At 42.0% G+C, this 21,382-nt stretch overlaps 1 protein-coding gene across 2 annotated transcripts in view; it reads left to right on the top strand.

The window, feature by feature from the left end:
• Grb14 (growth factor receptor bound protein 14) overlaps window positions 1-21,382 on the top strand; it is a 112,276-nt gene that overhangs the window by 51,576 nt on the left and 39,318 nt on the right. For both annotated transcript variants that reach the window (XM_038337031.2, XM_038337032.2), the window contains one exon: window positions 17,401-17,557. In XM_038337031.2, the coding sequence (XP_038192959.1) occupies window positions 17,401-17,557 (157 nt within the window). The remainder of the gene's footprint in view (window positions 1-17,400; window positions 17,558-21,382) is intronic.

Consider the following 21,382-nt stretch of genomic DNA (forward strand, 5'->3'; position numbering starts at 1 on the left):
ATTCAGTACAGGGCTTGTTTATCTCTGAGAGCGGTCTGGTAAATTCTGACTAGTAGACAGAAGAGAAAATTTCTACTTCCTCTAATTCTATAAGGATTTGAGTTCATGGATTTCAGAAAGTCTGAATTTTAATGATGAAAATATTTCATCAGACCAATGACTGACTCTCACCTCAGCATTTTTTTAAGCTTGACTACTAGGTGGTGCCTTCCCCCTTTTCCCAACTCCTCGTCCTTCATTTTCTCCTACTTCTTTGTCTCTTTCTCAAAATGAGAAGACTGAGTCTCTTGGATGTTTAATTCCTTATACAAGGCCACCCAGAAGGTCAATGACAAAGCTAGAAATAGAATTGAGGCTTTGTAACTTCCATGGTGTTTTTCCGAGATGTGTGTTATGTCCTGAAACCAACCTGTAAGTGAATTTGCCTTATGGTATGTACTACTACCATCATCCTCAATTCTGGGTTGAGGCAAGGCAAATTCTTACAGTCATCTACGCCTCCAGCAACTCCCATATGTTCTAGTGCAAAGCATATTTTATGTTTAAAGTGGTTGTTATGCCCCTCCCCCTCCCCCGTCTCTTTCTGCCTCTCTCTGTCTCTCTCTGTCTCTCTGTCTCTCTCTCTCTCTCTCTCTCTCTCTCTCTCTCTCTCTCTCTCTCTCTCTCTCTCTCTCTCTCTCTCTCTCTCTCTCTGTCTCTGTGTGTGTGTGTATGGGAGAGAAGAGCCCGAGGGATAGACAGAGATACACACAGGTGGGGGATGGGAGGATGAGAGAGAGAGGTTTGGGATATTATACTTGAACTAAGGCTTTAGATTGGCATATTAATTACACCAAGAAAGATAACATTTTAAGGTCACAGAATTAATAGTTGAGTATTTTACTGTATAAAATAAATAAAGCATAAAAAAATGTCTGCAAGATCAAAAGAGCCCATTCCAAATTTTATTTCTGCAGCTTGTAGTATTTGATGCGCCCTGCTCGATTAATACTGCTTTTCTGATTATGCTTGCAAATCATCTTGCATTCATTATGCATCTTACCTTTGCAGGAAGCATTCTTAATAAGCACACAGCGTCTTAAAGTAGTTTCACAAATGAAACAGGTGGGGAAAACCTTGTTTTTTTTTTTTTTTTTTTTTTTTTTTTTTTTTTGGTTTTTCGAGACAGGGTTTCTCTGCAGCTTTAGAGCCTGTCCTGGAGCTAGCTCTTATAGACTAGGCTGGTCTCGAACTCACAGAGATCCGCCTGCCTCTGCCTCCCGAGTGCTGGGATTAAAGGCGTGCGCCACCACCACCCGGCGAAAACCTAGTTTTTACAATATACTTTTTCCTAACACCCAAGGCTATCTGTAAGTGGGTTTTCTGTTTTGATACAAGATAGTGTTTTATTATGTTCTAACCATATTTCTCATACAGTGGGTCATTGCTGTAATTCCAAATCATCATATCACTGTTTTTCCCAGAAAGTTTTGAGCCGATTCAAAGCTGCTCAGTGAGCACGTGCTCCAGGTCTGGCTGACCACAAAGCTGCCCAGTTTCCCAGGAGCCTGCAAGGGGGCCATTTCCTTCTTCCACAAAAGATGACGTTAACCCCAAGGGCTCCATGCTCTGTGCGCCAGCTCCCAGGGTTGCCTCTCCAGACCCCGGTGCCTCTTGCCTTCTTTCCCAAATGCTGTTGTCTAAGTCTCTATCTGAACTGTAGACTTATTCTGGTCCTCTAAAAGTGTCCCTGCTTTTCTCTTTGGTGTCTTAATTCTGAATGAAAGGGCAAGCCTTTGTTACACAGCAACCATGTCCTGCGGCATTATTTTACTGTTGCCTATTATAATACTAAAATCTTTGTAGCCATCATGTGTATTTATCCAAGGCGCCTAAACTTTTTAGATTTGGCTTTTTAGTCTTTGTGTGTTTTGCTATTTTTGATTTATTTATTTTTTTCAGTATTTATTTTTAAGATTTCTTTATTTTTTTATCAATTCAAATTAAATATTTTATTTTGCAGTTCTAATTTGACACTTTGGTACTTATGTGCAAAATTTAACTTTATGGAACCAGGAAGGTACATGGCTCGAACAGGGAAGTGATTTGTTTTCTTACACTTTGCTGTAACGATGAATCTGCAGTTCATCTAGCAGTGCCGCGATGTCCTCAGGCAACCAAATTCTCCCTTGCTTAGTGTATGCTCCCTGATGTGGGTCCCTTTCCCTTTTATGGAGTGATAAATGTGAATCCCCAGGCGTCCGGTTCACAGCTTTGGCACTGAGGATGGATGCACAAGGCAGACAGGCAGGCGGGCTAACAGGCCAGTGCTAGCTCATGTTAACGTGACACTCAACAAACCAGAGTTTAGGTTTACCAGCTGCACCTAGACCCTGTTGGGTTAACTGCACACAAAGCATCCGGAAAAGCAGACTTGGAGCTCAATGTGCTTTTCTCCTCACCAGCATCAGCACTGATAATTTCATACATGTGTACTGTATTTATATCATTTTCTTCCCTCCCCTCCTCTACTCCTTTATATATCACCCCTGCTTCTTCTCAAATTCATAGTATGTTTTTCTTTGATTATTATTGTTTTACACACATACACACACACACATGCACAAGTGCAGAGAAAGAGAGAGAGATGTACACACATATAAACACACAAATAAATATGTATATAGAACCTAGGGAGCCAATTAGTGCTAATTATATGTATAGGGCTGACCACTTGGTATTGGATAATCATTTAGGAATCCTCCCTCTTGCTTCCAGCAGTCATTAATTGCCTGTAGCTCTTCATCTAGAGATGGGGACCCATGAGATTTCCCCCATCTACGTTGGCTTGTTAACTGATGATGCTATTGTGGTCTTGTTTAGGAGATCACATTGTTGAGATGTTTATGGGTGCAGCTTCCTCTTTTATATAGAAATTGCTGTCTCACAGCAGAAGTCCTGGTTCTTTGGCTCTTACAATCTTTCTGATCTCTCTTCTCTGATGATCCTGGGCCTTGGATCCAGGAGTTGTGTTGTAGATTATCAGTTGTGGCTGTGCACCACCACAGACAATGTGCCAATTTCAATGCAATACTATCAAAATACCTATACCATTCTTACCATCCTAAAGTTCATATGTAGCCAAAAAGACTTCAAAGCATCCCTGGATAAAAAGAATAATGCTGGAGGGATGACCATTTCATGTTTCATAAACATCTCAACAATGTGATCTCCTAAACACGACCACAATAGCATCATCAGTTAACAAGCCAACGTAGATGGGGGAAATCTCATGGGTCCCCATCATGTGTTACAGAGCCAGCATTACATTGGCACAGAAACAGATATGAAAATGAATGGAACAAAATAGAAGGATCCATACATGAGTATGGGTAACTTATATCTGACAAGTGGTGCTGGGAAAACTGAGTATCAACATGTAGAAAGATGAAATTAGACCCACATCTGTTGTCCAGCGCAAAAATTAGCTTCAAATGGATCAAGAACCTTGATATGAAACCTGAAACAACGAATCTTCTAGAAGAAAACATGGTCAACAACCTCCAAGGCTTAGGGATAGGGCAGGAGCTTCTGAATAGATCTTCGTTTTCCTAACAATGAAGGTGTCCATCAGGATTCTTTGAAGAGGAACAAATGAAGGGTGGCCTTGGAGCCCAACTAGCCATCCCTACCACAAGTGCCTTCTCTATCCAAGGCGTTCAGCAAATATTTGTAAATACTGTATTATTATGATACCATGTACCAAGTTTGGTGGTGTGCTTTGGAGGAAATTTGTTCTGTGCTTGTGCGTGGGTGGCAGGCAGGCTAATTGGGGAGATGGCTGCTTCTCTGAGTGGAGCAGGACCATAGATGTCTACAGGTGGTGTTTTGGTTTAGATGGAGTCTTGCTTGGCGGGTACAGTCATAATTATTCCAACTTTTTAAATCTTATTTCTGCTTGCCCTTGATTTTCTTTCTGCTCATGTCGTTTCTGTCAGGGTAACTTGACTTTGTCCTTAACTCAGAAGGGTGGCTCCCAGAGCACTGTTTGGGTTATATTTACACAGAGTGTTCTCTTCCTTGAGAAATAAGGTTTCAGTAAACATGCCTTCGTGGACATTGTGTGTTTTAGAGGCAGAAAGCCTGGCACCTGAACTCAGTACTCTCCTTAACCCGTGGAGTGACGTTAGGTCTATCCTTTCTTACATGAGAGCCACTTTCTCTGTGTTGCTCACAGTGCTGGGTTTACATGGACACATGGTGCCCATGACACAGACCAATACTTAGAAGAACTAACACATAGTAGAAGCCCCTAAAATGTCCATCACTTCCCTGACCCAAGCAAAGGCAGGAGCTTTGTTTTATGTTCGTTTGTTAGATTGGTTTTGATCTGCTGTCATTGTAGTTGCTGAGAGGCAGTTCTCCTATGTAGCCCGGAATAGCTTCAACCACTAAGTTCTCTCCTACAGTCTCCTGAAAGCCGAGAGGGCAGATAGGCATCACTGTGCTTGGTTTCAAAATACCATGTTCTGTTAGCTTCATAAGCAGTATAAGTTATACCTAAAAACTTTGATACTATCAGGAATTTAAATTTCCTGCTACAGAGGCTACCTAGAACTTTTTCTTGTAGCAAATGAAGTCAATAAAAATGAATTGTCATTGGTATCATACCACCAGGGCCAGAAGAATGACATACTTTACCAATTCTGTTCCCACTGCTGACTTTCTGTAACTGTATTTATGAACTGCCGCCGAACTTAAAAAAAATGAATTGCTGGTACACAGACTTCATATGTATCTCCCTCTCATCTAACTTTTCCGGGAGCATAACTTGAAATACCACAAGGTATGCAGTTAGATTTTTCTTCTTGTCAGGGGTTGTTAGTCAGGAACTTACAGACTGTGTGCTTGTGCAAGGCAGAGTTGTATGACGGCCAAAAAGTTGGCAATGTTTGCAGGCTAGCTGTGTGACGGAGGGCCTGTGTAACCTTTGATCATGACATGGACAGCAGAGGTACAGTGTTATTCTGTACAGGCAGAACACACTTAATTTGAAAATCCCAAATGTGAAATACTCCTAAATTTAAAGCAAAAATAATATGCACCAAAGGCACTGAATAGAATTGTAAGTGTAGATGAAACATGAATGATTCACGTGTATACAGAGGATTCTTACTCTAGGATAGCTCATTGTGTATGCACAAATGCTCTGAAATGAGAGCAAAAGGAAAGAAGAAAGAAAGAAAAGAAATTTGATACATTTTCCACTCCAGCACTTGAAACAAGCGCTATCAAAGGGCAGTTACCATCATTTGTGTAAACATGGTTTTTGTGAAAACAAGATACTGGGATTTCTCAATGTCAAAACAATGTTGGGATTTCTCAACGATGTTGTTTCTCTTTATTATTCTTAGAGCTTTATCCCTTAGGGTGAAAAACCACAGGCCAGGGTCTACTCATCATCTTTATCCATCTACAACTTGGTGCTTTTGGTGAGTTAGAAGACTCCCCTGCCTTCCCCATAAACCAGGAGAAACCAAAGCCACTGTGATCCACTTAGCGCCAAATCATTCTCTTTAGTCTTTGTAAGACCCTAACAAGGATGCTGGCCAAACCTGTTCTGCTTGAAGAAGGTTGGTTTGGAGGAAGGCCATCCCCAGAGCTCCCACTAATAAATGACAGGAGGCTGGATTATAAACTTGACCTCTCTTCCCAGACAGAAAACTGCCACAGAACAACCTGGACACACATGCTGCACACCAAGCTTCATGTAGCAGCTGAGAAATGCATACTGCATGGCCTGGCTCTGCAAAACGGCCTGGGCCACACATTGTACCCCCCTGCTCTGCACAACATCCTACGTGCACACAGTGCCTGGCCTTGCTTCACACAGCAGCCTGGGCACACACTGTATGGCTCTGTTTCACACAACAGCCTGGGAACACACTGCATGGCTGTTTCACACAATAGCCTGGGAACACACTGCTTGGCTCTGATTCACACAACAGCCTGGGAACACACTGCATGGCTTTGCTTCACACAACAGCCTGGGAACACACTGCATGGCTGTTTCACACAATAGCCTGGGAACACACTGCTTGGCTCTGATTCACACAACAGCCTGGGAACACACTGCATGGCTTTGCTTCACACAACAGCCTGGGAACACACTGCATGGCTGTTTCACACAATAGCCTGGGAACACACTGCTTGGCTCTGATTCACACAACAGCCTGGGAACACACTGCATGGCTCTGCTTCACACAGCAGCCTGGGCACGCACTGTATGGCCCTGTTCCACACAGCAGCCTGAGCACACATTGCATGGCCCTGTTCCACTCAACAGCTTCTCCTCTTACCTGTTCTCTTCACATGGGACAATTCTCACCTCTTTTGCCAGTCTACTTTTTGCCCTCTGATGGCTGCTCCTTGCGGTGTCCTTAGTCTTACTTACAAGCCAGTTTCTAAACTAGCTTGTCAGAGTACCTGAGAGTGCACTTGGGGGTGGAAGGATTTCTTGGGACTTAATCACTGTAGACTCACTTTGCATTAAGTGTTATAACACATAACCTTGAGCGCTGTTAGCGCTCCGTACATTGTAGGGTTTGAGATGAGGAGTCTATGATATAGAAGATGATCAGTTGATCGTTTCCAGTTTGACCCAGATCAAACTGAAGTATCCCCAGCATTGCCGACACCTGGGCTGTAACTCCATGGGAACGGGCACGGAGCCTCACGTTATTTTGTAAACCACAATGCCTGGTCCATGCCTGGCACAGAAGGCTGATTAAAAATAGCTGGGGTGATGGACAGTCTCAGACTCCTGCTTGGGGCAGTCTAAAGGGTTGGCTCTCTTGGCTGTGCCCCAGCCCCATGAGCCAGAATTTAAAAATAATAATCTCGTCTTGGCAAGGAAATAAGTAGGACTTTTGGTAATTTCAGATACTACCTCCCCACCCCCAGAAAATAGAAAGATTTCCACCCTGCAGGGCATTAAGAATGCTCACTCTTCAGACAGTTCCAAAAGAGAAATGGAAAAAATCGTGTTGGCAATAATCCCATTGTCAGAAGTGATTATCAACTCATTGCTCTGTTTTACAGCATCAGAAATCTGAAGACATTTTTCCCTCCCCCCACCCCTCTTCCGCCCTCTTTCTCTGGTTGTAATTTTCAAGATATGTATTTCTTTTATTATTCATTTATGTAGTTTTATGTCTATTTATTTACTGTGTGTGTTTGGGGTGGGGCATGGGTATCCTTGCGGGGGTCAGAGAATAGCTGTGGGAGCCAGTCCTCTTCTTCCGTCCTCTGGGTCAGTATTTTATTTAGGTAGCTGACTTGGCAGCAAACTGAGCCATCGCTCCAGACAGAAATCTATTTGGGGGCAGCGGGGTGTCTGTTTGTACCAACTCAGAATAAAGACTCCCTCTACTGGCTGTTTCTAGATTTGCATACTTTCTGACCAAAGATTTCTGACCACCAAAGGAAAAAAATGAAAACGCAGGCAACTCTTTGACATTTCTTTCTTTGTTTTTTTTCATACCTTTTACATGAATTTACATGTTTAACAAAAGCCAGAATTACAGCATGGATATAATTTGATTGTCCCTAGAATTGTCAAAGCATGGGAATGTTAGGATCTGGAAAGTAATTTTTTGGGGGTGGTATTTTAAGTCTATAGAGTAACACGTAAATATCACAGAAAGACTGTACATAGCATATATCATTGGCTACTTGGCACTATATATTACATGAAAATGTTATTTCATATATCTCCAGTTAAAATACTATAGACCTTTTGTGGTAAGCTTTGTGTGAGTTTCTGAGACATTAAATTTTAAACAATATTTTTTTTTTTTTTTTTTGGTTTTTCGAGACAGGGTTTCCCTGTAGTTTCTAGAGCCTGTCCTGGAACTAGCTCTTGTAGACCAGGCTGGTCTCGAACTCACAGAGATCCACCTGCCTCTGCCTCCCGAGTGCTGGGATTAAAGGCGTGCGCCACCACCGCCCGGCTTATAAACAATATTTTAAAAATCAATGAAAGCCAGCAATTCCTAACAGTGCATGGATTAACATCACATTTCAATAAATGTGATACAGTTGAATGTGCCATGTTTTCTTTCTCCTTGTAGTCCCTTTCTCCCTGTAAATTCTTTCCTCTCCACTCTTTTCCATTTGTCATTTTTACTCACGGTGTGAACTTTGAACTTTTTACTTAGACACTTAGTGGTTATTCTTGGAATAAATGGTTCCTTAAAAATTAAAAGGAGATAGTTGGATAACACTGTGCCCAGCATAAGCTTGACCAGTGTGTTAATGCCTTAAGTACGAATGAGAAGGTTTGTACTTTGCAGAGAAAAGTTAGTCTTTATGAAGGAGGCCACTTGGTTGTTCCAGGCACTCAGCCCTGAAATAATCACACAGAAATTTTATTAATTAAATCACTGCTTGGCCCATTAGCTCTAGCTTCTTATTGGCTAACTCTTACAAATTAATTTAACCCATTTCTATTAATCTTTGTATTGCCACGTGGCTGTGGCTTACCGGCTAAAGTTCCAGTGTCTGTCTCTGGTGAGGCTACATGGCTTCTGTCTAAATTCTCCTTTTTTCTTCCAGCATTCAGTTTAGCTTTTCCTGCCTACCTTTATTCCATGGGCAGGCCCAAGACAGTTCTTTATTAACCAATGGTATTCACAGCATACAGAGGGGAATCCTACATCACTTTAAAGCACTGACTAGAGACATTGTAATGGATGAAGTTGTTGTGTACTTAGTGTGGGATTTGTAACTTAACTCTTTATAGCACACTTTAGATTCAAATGCACAGAAATGTAGTGTGTGTGTGTGTGTGTGTGTGTGTGTGTGTGTGTGTGTGTGCATGTGTATGTGGGAGTAGCTTATGATAGAAGATTAGGTATGAGCCAGGTCTCATGTGTGGCAGTCTGAAATCTCTTTCCAGGTCAACTTTAAGACATGTCCACTATTGAGGCGCATAGGGCCGTTTTTGCCCAATGAGGAAGGTGAACTAATTTGGTACATTCCATATCTTCTGCAGTGCATTCTGGGTCTGTTTGCAAAACTAGATCCCTGGTTCTGCAGGTCCTTGAGTCTTGAGTCGGTTGTCATTGACTAGGCACTTCCTGTAACTGTCCAAATGAAACAGAACAACAAGCAAATGTCTGCTAAGCCAGTGCTCCTTCACAGGAAACTCATTGACCCTCCATCCTGAGGTGGGCTTGAGCATAAAAGGTTAGGAGTGAACTTAAAAACCCCGTGTCAGTAGAGCCTTGGGGGACCTGCCTACTCAAACCTAGATCTTCCAAATGTGAGAAAGAGAAGGTCTAGGGCAGATCTGCTTTATCAGCTCAACCCTTTCCACCGCCATGAAACTATTCAACAGTCTATTTTCTTGCCACTACTGAGCAATACTATACAACACTTGTATTTTTTACAAATTATTACTCCATTCCCTGCTAGTATTGAGAGGTGCCTTGTAATTTGGGTGTTGTAGACATGGTCCTCCATTGTAGTGGCACCAAGGGAAACAGGTAGGTGCCCAGCAGGTCTAGGTGAGGCCACCCTCCCCTCAGTGGTCTGTCGGCAAGGGTGAAGCTCCATTAGTCACGTGAAGGCAGCCCCGGTGTCTGCACTTTGGATCGTTTTCTGCAAAATTATTATTACTATTATTATATTTGCTTTTTTCTTTCTCAGTAACTTTTCTCACAATATTTTCTCCAACCCCATTTTTCTCTGTGTTTTAACTTTCACACAATCCCAAATGTGACATCACACTACTGTCATCCCTTGGTTGGTCTTTGCTCAGCTGAGAAAGGCCGTGAAAACTTGCTAATATTTTATCTTTGGTCTCTGTGTGTGGTTTCAAACTTGAGGGCTCGATCTGCTCTTGTGGAATTCTTCATGCCTCAGACAGGGCCACTGACAATGGCTTTATTCACCACTGAGTAACTGGAATAACTGTTTCAATTGTCCACTGTGAGCCCTGTGCTCCACTAGCTGCTGGAGCCATCATAGGAAGCAGCTATAACGTTGATGTCATGTGGCATTCTGAGTAACAAGGGCCTTTGATGCTGATGGCATAGGTACACCAGACATGGGATAGACACTCTGACCCTAATCTGAAAAGGACATTGAAGTCTCTCTGATAGAAATAATGGTGTGTCTGGATTTTAGGGTAGAAAAGTAGGTTGTGGGGAGAGATGGTTCATGTAGTGCCAGTGGTATCTGTGCTATTGCAAAGGTTCTGTGTTCTAGAAAGTGCTCTGCTCTTAAAAGTAAAGGAGTGGGGGAAGGGTTGTTGGAGTCAGGTGGATGAGGCGGGGGCTGCACGGGGCCCTGTTCTGTCAGTTCCTGAAGGTCAATATTAGTGACATTTACCTGTTTTGAAATGCATTAACTAATTAAAAATTCACAGTTTGTGCCCAGGTATAATGCTTATTAAATATTTCTCTCAAATATAGGACTTTATTATGTGTTTCCTCCGAACCATATCCTCCTTTGCTCTCAGTATTTCATACCTAGGGAAAGAGTACAGTAGAGACATAGAAAGTAACAGCGCTTCCTGAATATCAGGGACTTTTGGAGCAGAGCCGTTTTAGAGATTCAATGTTTGAAAAGCAGATTTGGATGAATTCATTATTTCCATTCCCTCAAGCAAACACACAGGCTTGTTTAATTCAAAACTCCTACACTGTCTCCTGTTATCTCGGGCCACAGCATTCCTTATTTAGAAGAATGTGAAGATTCAAGGCTTCTCTGACCTTGCTATAAAAAATGTTCATATAATTTAACTACATTTTCCGATCTGTTAAAAAACAACAAAAAATCTCGAACCCTTAGAAGATGTTTTATACTCTGACTTTAGTTGGTGTTAAGCTTTTGAAAAATTAAAGAAGCAAAATAAGCTCCATTTTGGAGCCTAGATAGGGAACTTTTCCATGAACTTTTCCTCTTTAATTTTCTAGTAATTGCATGCTAATGATAGACATAATTAATCATATGATAAAATATAGAAATTCTATGCTTAACCATTTTTATAATTGTAGTTGTTGTAAGAGCCATTTAAAATTCGTGTATCATATTATTTTAAAAATCAGTATTAGTTTATAGTACCTGGGCTCAAATTTTTCCTAAAAATAGAAACTTCAGCACAGGAGAAAGCCGGGTATAGTCATGCCCAGACACCGTTTCTTCATGTATGCTCTTTTTCTTTTTCTCACTCAATTATATTAATTTCTGTATTTACTGCTTATCTCCCCGCCACACACACAATGACAATCCCTATACCACCATCTCAAAAGACAACGAGGGCCGAACTCTGGGGCATTTATCAGTTTCCCATGATGGCAGTTTAGAAAGTCCTTGTGAAGCCTCAAACTTGAAAGGGACTGGGAATTCGCTCGGCATCCATTGCTGTGGTCAGCAGCAGGGACAGGGATGGGCCTTGCTTAGTGTCTGCTCTGTTCTCCAGAACTTCTCCATATAATCTATTCTTAGAATCAAACTCCAGGTGATTTCACAGACATCCACAGGGTGCTCTGAAAACCAGGCAGTGTGCCTTGCTCCCACTCACAGCCTCTCTTATTTATTTATTTATTTATTTATTTATTTATTTATTAATTTATTATTTATTTTTTGGCACAACCTTCAGCTAATATTCGAAGTATTTTGTCTCTTTAAGACTAGGGCCCTCAAACGTTATTCTGAAGTCAACCATTTGTTGTTGTTGTTTTTGTTGTTGTTGTGTGTCTCCTATTTAAGAGAGTGGGTGGGTTTTGAACTCTCTTCCCTCTGTTTATTTTGTATGGAAGAAGAGTTGATGGAGCAAGGGTTTAAGCATGTTCTAGGATATACCTGTGAACGGATGCACTCAGCCCCAGTCCAGACTGTGTCCCTGCAAGGGCTGCGCCATGTGGCCAGCGATTCCTTGGGCTTCGGGCGTATGCTGCTGGAGCAGACTTTGGAGCTGTAACCTGCTCTGAAGGTGGAGATGGTTCAGCTTGCTCCGTTTGTCAGTCATCTGCGCACACAGAGGGATGTCTCGTTGCAGCCGTTGCATGCATCTTGGTTTCCCTTGGGCTGTCTGTGTATGCTGGAGAGACGCTATTAGCAGAGCCAGCAGAGCTCTACGTCACTTGTCACATGTCCCATCGTTGCTAAAGCCAGTCGGTTCCTATTCTCTGGATGCAAGCAGGATTTCTTTCTTTTGGTGTACAGTTTCCAGTGATATTAAGTCTTCTCATCCTATTTTCTTCACACCATAAATCAAGCTGGGAATTTGGGTCACTTAACTACACATGAATAATAATATCCTTTTATTAAATATCATGATTATATAAACTTCAGCCCCTTTTCGCTTTTAGGCTCTAGAGGAAACAGGATACTAATATTATGTTCTAAGGGACCTGAAGAACAGTGTGCTGTTTGTTTTCCCACGATCCTTAACAGTCCAAGCTTGAGTTTTACACACACCAGGCCTGTGGCCTCTGTGAGGAGTCGATTTCTTTTTCTTGGATAGAAAGGTTTTAGTGTAGTAATGCTTTATGCACGAGACCAAACTCTGCTTGAGAGCTGAGGCTTAGGTTATCTTTTCTGTCTTCACATGTTTAAAGGCAATAAATAGACACTGAACAGAGTTTTCAATTGCCTTTCTGCACTAATAACAGGACAAATGTTCTCTTACTGCATGGGTTCCAGAGACCCCAGGGTTATGCTGCAGGAAAATGCCAACTTAGGTAAAACCACACCCAGCCCTGGCACACACACACACACACACACACACACACACACACACACACACTCCACAACCATACACATGCATCCACACAACAACATATGCCCCACAAGTACACACACATACACAAACACACACACACATACCACATACCTTACACATACACCCTATACATATACCATTCAAAAATGCACACACATGTTTAAACATACCACCCATATATACACATGTGCATACACATACAACACACACATATACACACATATATACATATACACAAGTAAAGATTTGAAAAACATCAGCAGTTTTTTTTTTTTTTTTCAAAATCCGGCCTTCGAAATGGAATTCAAACCAAAGTATTGTTTCTTTTCAATACATATTGTTTTTTGAAATCAATTACACTTATTCCGTGAATTTCAGTTGCCTTCCGGCCCAAGTTCACAAAAAGTTTCTTTTGGCTTTGCTTCTGAAATTTAATTTAGTAGAACTTACATGCTAGTGACAGATGTAATTGATAGGCATTATAAAATAATGAGGCTCTCAGGTCTCATGTCTCAATTCTTGGCAATCCTGAAAATCTGTGACAGTGGAGGAAAGCAATGGCGTCCTGGGTGCGTGGGTAGACTGTGTGCTTCCCAGCCTTCTTCCCTGCCCTGTGCCTTCCTTGCCCTTGGTTACCATCGTGCATACCTTCTGAGTGTCTCCAGCTTTTGCATTTCCGTAGCTCCCGTGAAATGAAAGGTGGACCTGGAAAATAAGAAGCAGGCCTCTCTAGCACCAGCTGATGAGAGTTTGCTGTAAGAAAATACACAGGGCAGTCGGGAAGCTGCAGGGGTCTTTGCAGCTCACCCATCCTTCTCCAGATACCCTGCCTGGGTTCTTGGCTCTGGAACACACCATTGCTGCACTGAATCCGGTGCTCCGCTGCTTAACCAATGGCTATGCTCACATGACTGTTGGCAGGAGCTCCTTCTAGAGTCTGGTCAAGTACACTGTAAGCCCAGCAGCGTGGGCCCAGTGGGTGTGTCCGGTAGAAAGTCAGCCCTGGTCTAGCCCAGACCCAGATGTAGGAGGCATGCCCTACAAGCAACAACCTACCAAGATGATAACACAGCACCATGAAACTCCACACAAGTTGCTAGACAGGGAACTTCTGAGAGACAGATGATGATGGGAAAGGAAGTTCAGCAACAATCGTGATGCTCCATGGCCGCCTCGATGGCTTTGCAACTCTGGTCTGCCATATTAAATCAGTTCCTACTTGGAATTGTTTTCTTCCCACTGAAAAGGTGTATGTACAAAGAACGTTCCTCAGCAAAGATATTTTTGAGTAATTATATTTACCATGGTGTAAAATAGTTTCAAACTGAATGCCAAGAAGGTATATTGAATGTTGACTGTGTGTACAATGTGGGTAGGCTTTGCAGTGAATGCTGACTGCATCTGCTTTGGGTAATGTTTTCAAGGTTGCCCAAACAACAGTCTGTTCTATGGAGGTATTTTTATTTTCTTTTATTGTTGATCACTCAGGTCATTAAAATTAGGAAGAATGTTTTGTTGGCTTAAAAGTCACTTTCAAAAGTTAGCAAAACAACTTTTTAAAGATATTTTGCTGAAGTGAAATTGCTGGGTCAAAGGAATAAACCTTTGAATACTTTCAATAAATATCCTCCCATTAATACACAGAAGGATTTTCTACCTTAGGTTACCTCTCCATTGTAAGAGAGAATTTACCTGAATTATTGTAATACAATAAAGGCTACTTTAAAAACTAAGGCTGAATTGGCACATTTTTTCTCTACTGTCTGTGCTTGACTTACTGGCCATGTGTAAATGCTGGTGTTCCTATGATAGGCTTGTTTTCTGGACTGCATCTTCTTGCTTCTCACTCTGGTCTGTGCGCACAGCTATGCAATGGCTCCATTGCCATGTGCATGCTTATCTGATTACTAGCTTCATACAGATAATTCTTGCTACTTGGGAGTCTCATACAGAGCGCAGCTTGGCGAATGCTGAGTGGCTCCTTTGTAGGAACTACTAACTCTGTGCCATTTCAGCTGGACATTAGATGCTCTAGTAGTTCACTCCTAAGTCACAGAGTTAACAGAGTGTACACTTGCTTCTTACTCACAAGGATACTCCTAATGGAGAATTGTTCTTGAAGTCATTTGGGGACAAGAATTCCTTCTGCCCATGACCTTAGTCTCCTCAAGGCCTGTGCAGTTGTTTTTATTCTGTGGGAGGGTGCTGAAAGACAATCAGGACATGTGGTAGAATTTTATGGGACAGATCTGGAGGCTCACTGTTCCACAAGCTTGCATTCTGTTGCATGGGAGAGGCCTGCTTGTTCGTCCTGGCCACCCAGCTAGCTTAGCCCCGAAATAACCACACAGAAATTGTATTAATTAAATCACTGCAATCACTGCTTGGCCCATTAGCTCTAGCCTCTTATTGGCTAACTCGCACATCTTGATTTAACCCATTTCTATTAATCTGTATATCGTCATGTGGCAGTGGCTTTCTGGGAAAGATTCTAACCACTGTCTGTCTCAGACAGAGGATTCATAGCATCTCTGACTATGCCCTTCATCCTCCAAGAATTCAGTTCTGTTCCCCCCCACCACCACCTACCTAAGTTCTGCCCTATCAAAGGGCCGAGGCAGTTTCTTTATTCATTAGCCAATGCAAGCAACACATAAATAGAAGGACCTCCTACACCAGCATTCTGCTGACTAAAACTCAATTCCATGGCCGCATGGACTGTAGGAGAGAAAAGGAGTGTTAAAGGGACATGAGAATACCTAGCGAGCCCTTGCCCAAACTGCCACTGAAATGGTGACATCTGTTCAGATAGTCTGTTGTATTCTGGGCTTTATGACTATGTCTCGGTGTTGAGCACCCAAATTCCTTGGGATTGTTTACAAAATTTAAATATGGAAAGGAAAATGTAGGCTATTGCTAAGAAGCTCATAGCTTTCAATTAAGACCTGAACGGTGAAGAAATGGCAGAATGGTCATCAAATGGAATTTAATTTAGACGATGGAGAAAAGATAGATGTTGTTGAATAAAGTGGCTAGGTGCCTAGGTGTGGGCGCAAGGAATTTTATGGGAATTTGTGCTCAGTTGGCAAGTTTGATGACTTACAAGAATAACATTTGTTTGAATGGAATATTTTAATGAAAGTCTGCATATAGCAAGGAGCTGCCTATATATGTGAATGTCATATATCTGATAAAGCTGGTAACTATTTCCTACAACTCAACATCGGGAAGCAATCAGAGTGAGAAATGATCTGCACCATTTCCCTGCAGTCTAATGGTCAGCTGGCTGGGCTGTGAGAAGCTCTGAGCACTGAGATGGATAAATCAGAAACGCTATAGGGTGCCATCTCCCAGGGACCAGGCGACGTCACTCTGGAGATGATGTAGCAGAAAGGAGGAAAGCTTCCATTTGGATGCAGGAAGAAGGGCATATTAGTCAACATTATGAGAAATGGCAGAGCTGTTTCTAAGGAGATTGAACAGAGAACTACCATGTGACCCGGTGCACATGTGTAGGCACTCAAAGGAACTGAAATTGCTATCTGTTATAGGCATTTGTAGCTTCATGCTCATTGTAAAGTTATTAATGATGCCACAGTATAGAAACCACCTGTGTCCCCACAGCGGAAAGATGTATATAGAAGCTATAGTGTTTATGCATATATGCGATCATAATGGACCTTTTAGAAGGAGGAGATCCTGAGTCGAGTGTAGTAATTTTTGCCTATTATCTCAGCATTTGAAAGTCTGAGGCAGAAGGACCACTGATAATTTCAGGCTAGCCTGAGTTAAATAGTTTGAGGCCGGCTCAGGCTATATAGTAAAGCTTTTTGTCAAAAAAAAAAAAAATTTATTTGCCTCATGTCTTAACCCAGAGGACGATTTGTTAAGTGAAATCGCAGACACAGGACAATATTTTATGATGTCATTTACTTGTGGAAGTTCTGAAGAAAAAAAAAATCAAATCTATAGCTATACAAGACAAGGTCGTTGGCACTCGGTTCAAGGGTGGGGAGGTATAGCTCAAATATGCAAATCAGCAGATGCCTGGGAAGAGAAAGTCTTCAGCTTGTGAAGTCCAACATGAGGACTGTTGACTGGTGTCATGTGGGGTGTGGCAGCGCAGGTGATCTCAGCTCTCTTGCATTAAGCAGAGTGTGGATCACTGGGACATGATTGACACATTAGTTTGCTTCCATGGTAACCATTTTATTAGTTAAGCCATCCTCATGCTGAATGTCTGAGATATAAAGGATCACCATGGAAACAGAAACTTTGGTATGTTTGAAGAATTATTCAGGTTGTGATCATTGGCATGGTAAGATTCATGTAAATGTGAGTGGCACCATTACATGGGCTGGGCCTTGGATTTTGTACTCAAAAGGAAGTGAGCTGGGCCTGAACATTCATCTCTTTCTGCTTCTTGACTGCAGATGCCGTGTGGCCAGGCGCTTCAAGCTCCGGTCACCATGACAACCCACCAAATGGCGCAAATTTCTCGTAACTGTGAACCCAAAATTAACCCATCATTCTTCCAGTTTCTTTTCTCAGGGGTTTTGTCACAGAAAAGTAACTGAGACACTAAGCAGGGTTCCCTGAGCTCTTTCTCTTATTTCTCATAAACACAGGTGATTAAAGTCTACAGCGAAGATGGGACCAGCCGGGCGTTAGAAGTGCCCAGTGACATCACCGCCCGAGATGTTTGCCAGCTGTTGATCCTGAAGAACCACTATGTGGATGACAACAGCTGGACCCTTTTTGAGCACCTGGCTCACACAGGTGTAGGTAAGGATATAAGATTACTGTCTAATAGTGTCCCTTCTGGATATACAGCCACCAGATCGCAAAAATTTTCTTCCTGTAGACAAAAACAGATAACTATGTGTTCAGTAGTCCTTCTCTTTCATTTGGCGCCATGGATGGTGGACAAAGAAAGCACAGAATGGGAACAAAGGTAGAAATGTTGTGAATTTGTCACACTCCCTAGGTAAATCATGATGTAGCTACATCAATAGTGGAACCAAAACACGAAGTTAAATTTCACTGTCAAATCTCATACTAATGCAGGAAAATCCCTCAAGAAGTTAGTAGAAAAAGATTTTGTTTGGTTGCTTGCAAGTTGGTTGGAAGTATATGCTCTAGATTTTTCTTGAAGACTTAAAAACGTAATCAACACTTAAAAATAGTATCTTTTCTCAAATATTTTATGGGATACTTCTCTGGGTTGTGGATTGTGCAGAGAGTTTTAGGGTCTTCTTTTAATGAAATACAAACAATGTATTGCCCTCTAGAATGAGAACAGGGTTTGGCAATAATTTTATTCTCTACGTTCTTATTCTTGTAGGTGCTTATGTGGGAAAACCTGCTTTTGTCTTTAAGTAGATGAGGAAGGAAGGGGTGAGTCGTGGCACACTGTTTCATGCGTTCAACTGTGTGCTGCTTTCACATGGTTGCTGTCACAAGTTACCATGAACTCGTTTGCTTATAACAGGGCCGTTTACTGTCCCACACTCCTGGAGGTGTGAAGTCAATGCCTTCGGTTGAAGTCAAGGCTTGGGCTATTCCTTTGAAGGCTCTAAGATAGAATTTTTGCCTTTTTTTTCTTCTTCTTTTCAGTTTCTCATAGCAGCCAGCATTCCTAGGCTCGAAGACGCATCTCTCTGATCAGCCTCTGGTCTGAGAGCCTACTTCTCTTCTGGTGCTATCAAGTCCCCTGTTATTGTCCCAGCCATGTTTAGGGCCTCCTCTTCATCTACAGCAGCACCATCAGTTCAGAGTCCTTACTTAAAAACAGTTGCAAAGTCTTAGTTTATATTTGAGGGCAGGTGTTCAATGTGTCACACACATTGCTTCTCCTTTTCACCATATAAATGTTACTAAGCAATCATCAAAATCATTTCTTATAACTTATTATTATAAGTTATAAGACAAATTACTTCAAGTGATTTATTTAAAGATCTGTAGAAGACATTTTATACTCATCATGACCGTCATTCACTTAAGGAATGACTGTATAATTCTTTACCTTTGTTTCATTTGTTCTGAAAAATATGGTGATGACAACAGAATTATTTAGTAGACGTTCTTTAAAAGAATTCTGGCCGGGCGGTGGTGGCGCACGCCTTTAATCCCAGCACTCGGGAGGCAGAGGCAGGCGGATCTCTGTGAGTTCGAGACCAGCCTGGTCTACAAGACCTAGTTCCAGGACAGGCTCCAAAGCTACAGAGAAACCCTGTCTCGAAAAACAAAAACAAAAAACAAACAAACAAACAAACAAACAAAAAAGAATTCTGGAGTTGGGAGATGTCTCCATTAGTAAGGTGTTTGAGGTGCAAACATGAGGCTCTGACTTTGATTCAGGCACCACTTTGAAAGTCAGATGTGGTTACTTGCGTAAGAGATTGCTATACAACACCCTGGCACAGATAGACAGACTGTGACAGAAAAGCAGGCAGGTAGGCATGCATGCACGCACGCACGCAGTTCTGAAAGTGGTTTTGATACTGTTTACCTGCTTAGAAAGTGTTGGTAGACTTTCTCTTGGTTAAGACAGTTGTGGAATATGTCTGAACTTCAAAGGAAGAAGGAGAATATGCTTGAAGCCGCTGTGGGAACAATCAGCTGCTTGACTGCATCATGGTCCACTGCTTGTGACAACTGAGTGTGGAACACGTAGACTCTTCTGAGGACATCTGACTTGTGAACGTCTTCTAAACTGGCCTGTGGCATGTGGCATTCCTTCCTTGCCACACAGGGAAGATCCACTTAGGATGAGTTTAACTTCTGCTCCTGACAATTCCCAAGATGCCCAATGCTGACTTTTAGCAGATTCTTGCCATATTCCAGATAATTTCATTATCTCTTCAGCTCTTAATTAGCACAATATATAAGTGCTACATTCTAAACTTTTATCTTTTTTTATTTCCATGTTAGGGGACTTAGGAAGCATTTTGTATTATAGTCACCACAATTTATGAGATGCACTTTGAAATGCAAACATTTTAAGTGCAACCTTGAAAATGCTTGTGAGTGCCACGCTGAATTTAAACTCTTAGGCATTGCTATAGTGTGCTTCTTTGTGACTTCATCTGTTTTCCAGATGGAACTAACCGAAGTCAACCGATGCTGGACCGTCATCCTCCAGATTTGTCAGTCTTAGGCCAAAGGCTATGGGGAAGACATTTCTTTCATTGTGTTGATTTGATTTTGGCCTTGTACCCAGGTTACATATCCAAAGTAGTTGCAAATACTAGTTTTACCTGAGTACTAATTGACTGAGCAGTAGGTGAGAAGGCTGAAGCACTCGAGGGGCTGTGGTCTGTGGTCTTCCTCAGCGTCAGATACAGGCAGTTCTGTCTTGGTCCTGTTTCCTTTGGAGACTCTTATCGGTATTCCATGCATCTTCCAGAGTTGGAGCACTATGTTTGTGTTCATTCCTCAAAACGATTGTAAAAGGAAGGAGGTAATATGTGTCATTGTATGTGGCACAATTAATAAAAACCCAGAGACAGACATTGGGGTTCAGCTTGAAGGTCAGAAGAGCAAAACAGCCAGCCACGGGCTCTTACCTGTCTCTCAGTTCGAAATGGCAATCCTGCCTCCAGGAATCTCAGAACGAGACTGTGTCTGAGAGCTGTCTTATCCCATTTTATAATCTTCTCTAGGGCAGGGATTAAGGCAAGCACCACTGTCACTTGGTTTCTATGGCAAACTAGTATGGCTGCTGGGATTAAAGGTGTGTGTCACCACTGCCAGGTCTGTAAGGCTGACCAGTGGGGCTGTTTTACTCTCTGATCTTCAGGTAAACTTTATTTATTAAAATACAGATGAAATATTACTAGAATTATATCAAAGTACTCTGTGGTTCTATTGAAGAAACTGGGGCCTAGTGCCCATTAGGGAAGTGCTATACCAAGAGTGTGCATTCTCCATCCTGAAAAATACTCTAAACACAAGAATAATCAGCTCCCTCTACATAATCGAGAAATAAGAAGATCTTGATTCCAATATAAATAATTCTGCAACATGGAGATGACTTTCCCTCTCCCATCATTTTCACCCATTTAACCCAGCCTTGCCTCAAATTAGCCATCATTCTACCTTAGCACCGTCCACAGCCTGGGATGACAGGTGTCTGCTTCCACACATAAGCCAGTCTGTTGTTTTAGCGTGGCTGTTATTTGCATTCTCTTGCATAAACTAGCTTATTTTAGTCTCCTGGGCTGTGCTTGTGGGATCTTTTTAGGCCCTTCCCTTCTCTTGTAAATCAGGAAATCCCCCCTCCTGTGATTGTCTCTCTTGAACTCCCTGGCAGCTATTCATAGATAGTTTTGTGTCTTACAACTTTGAACTTAATATCAGTGCTTTTTTTTTTTTTTTTTCAACTAAAAAATTAAAAGACAGTTTGGAAGCACTAAGTGTAAAGGGGTTTGGGCTTTTGTCTGGACTTAGGGTAGCCTATCACTTCATTCACCACCTTTCCTCTGCTGTCGGTTACCATTGTCTAGGCCCTGTTCTGGGGCTCTGGGGCAGGCAGCAGGTCTCTGTCTCCGCAGTCGCTGATTGGTTGGGATGAGCGTGGGCACTCTCGCTATTCTATTCTTGGCAGGA

The sequence above is a fragment of the Arvicola amphibius genome, chromosome 7 (assembly GCF_903992535.2).
Source record: "Arvicola amphibius chromosome 7, mArvAmp1.2, whole genome shotgun sequence".
NCBI classification, from domain to species: Eukaryota; Metazoa; Chordata; class Mammalia; order Rodentia; family Cricetidae; genus Arvicola; species Arvicola amphibius.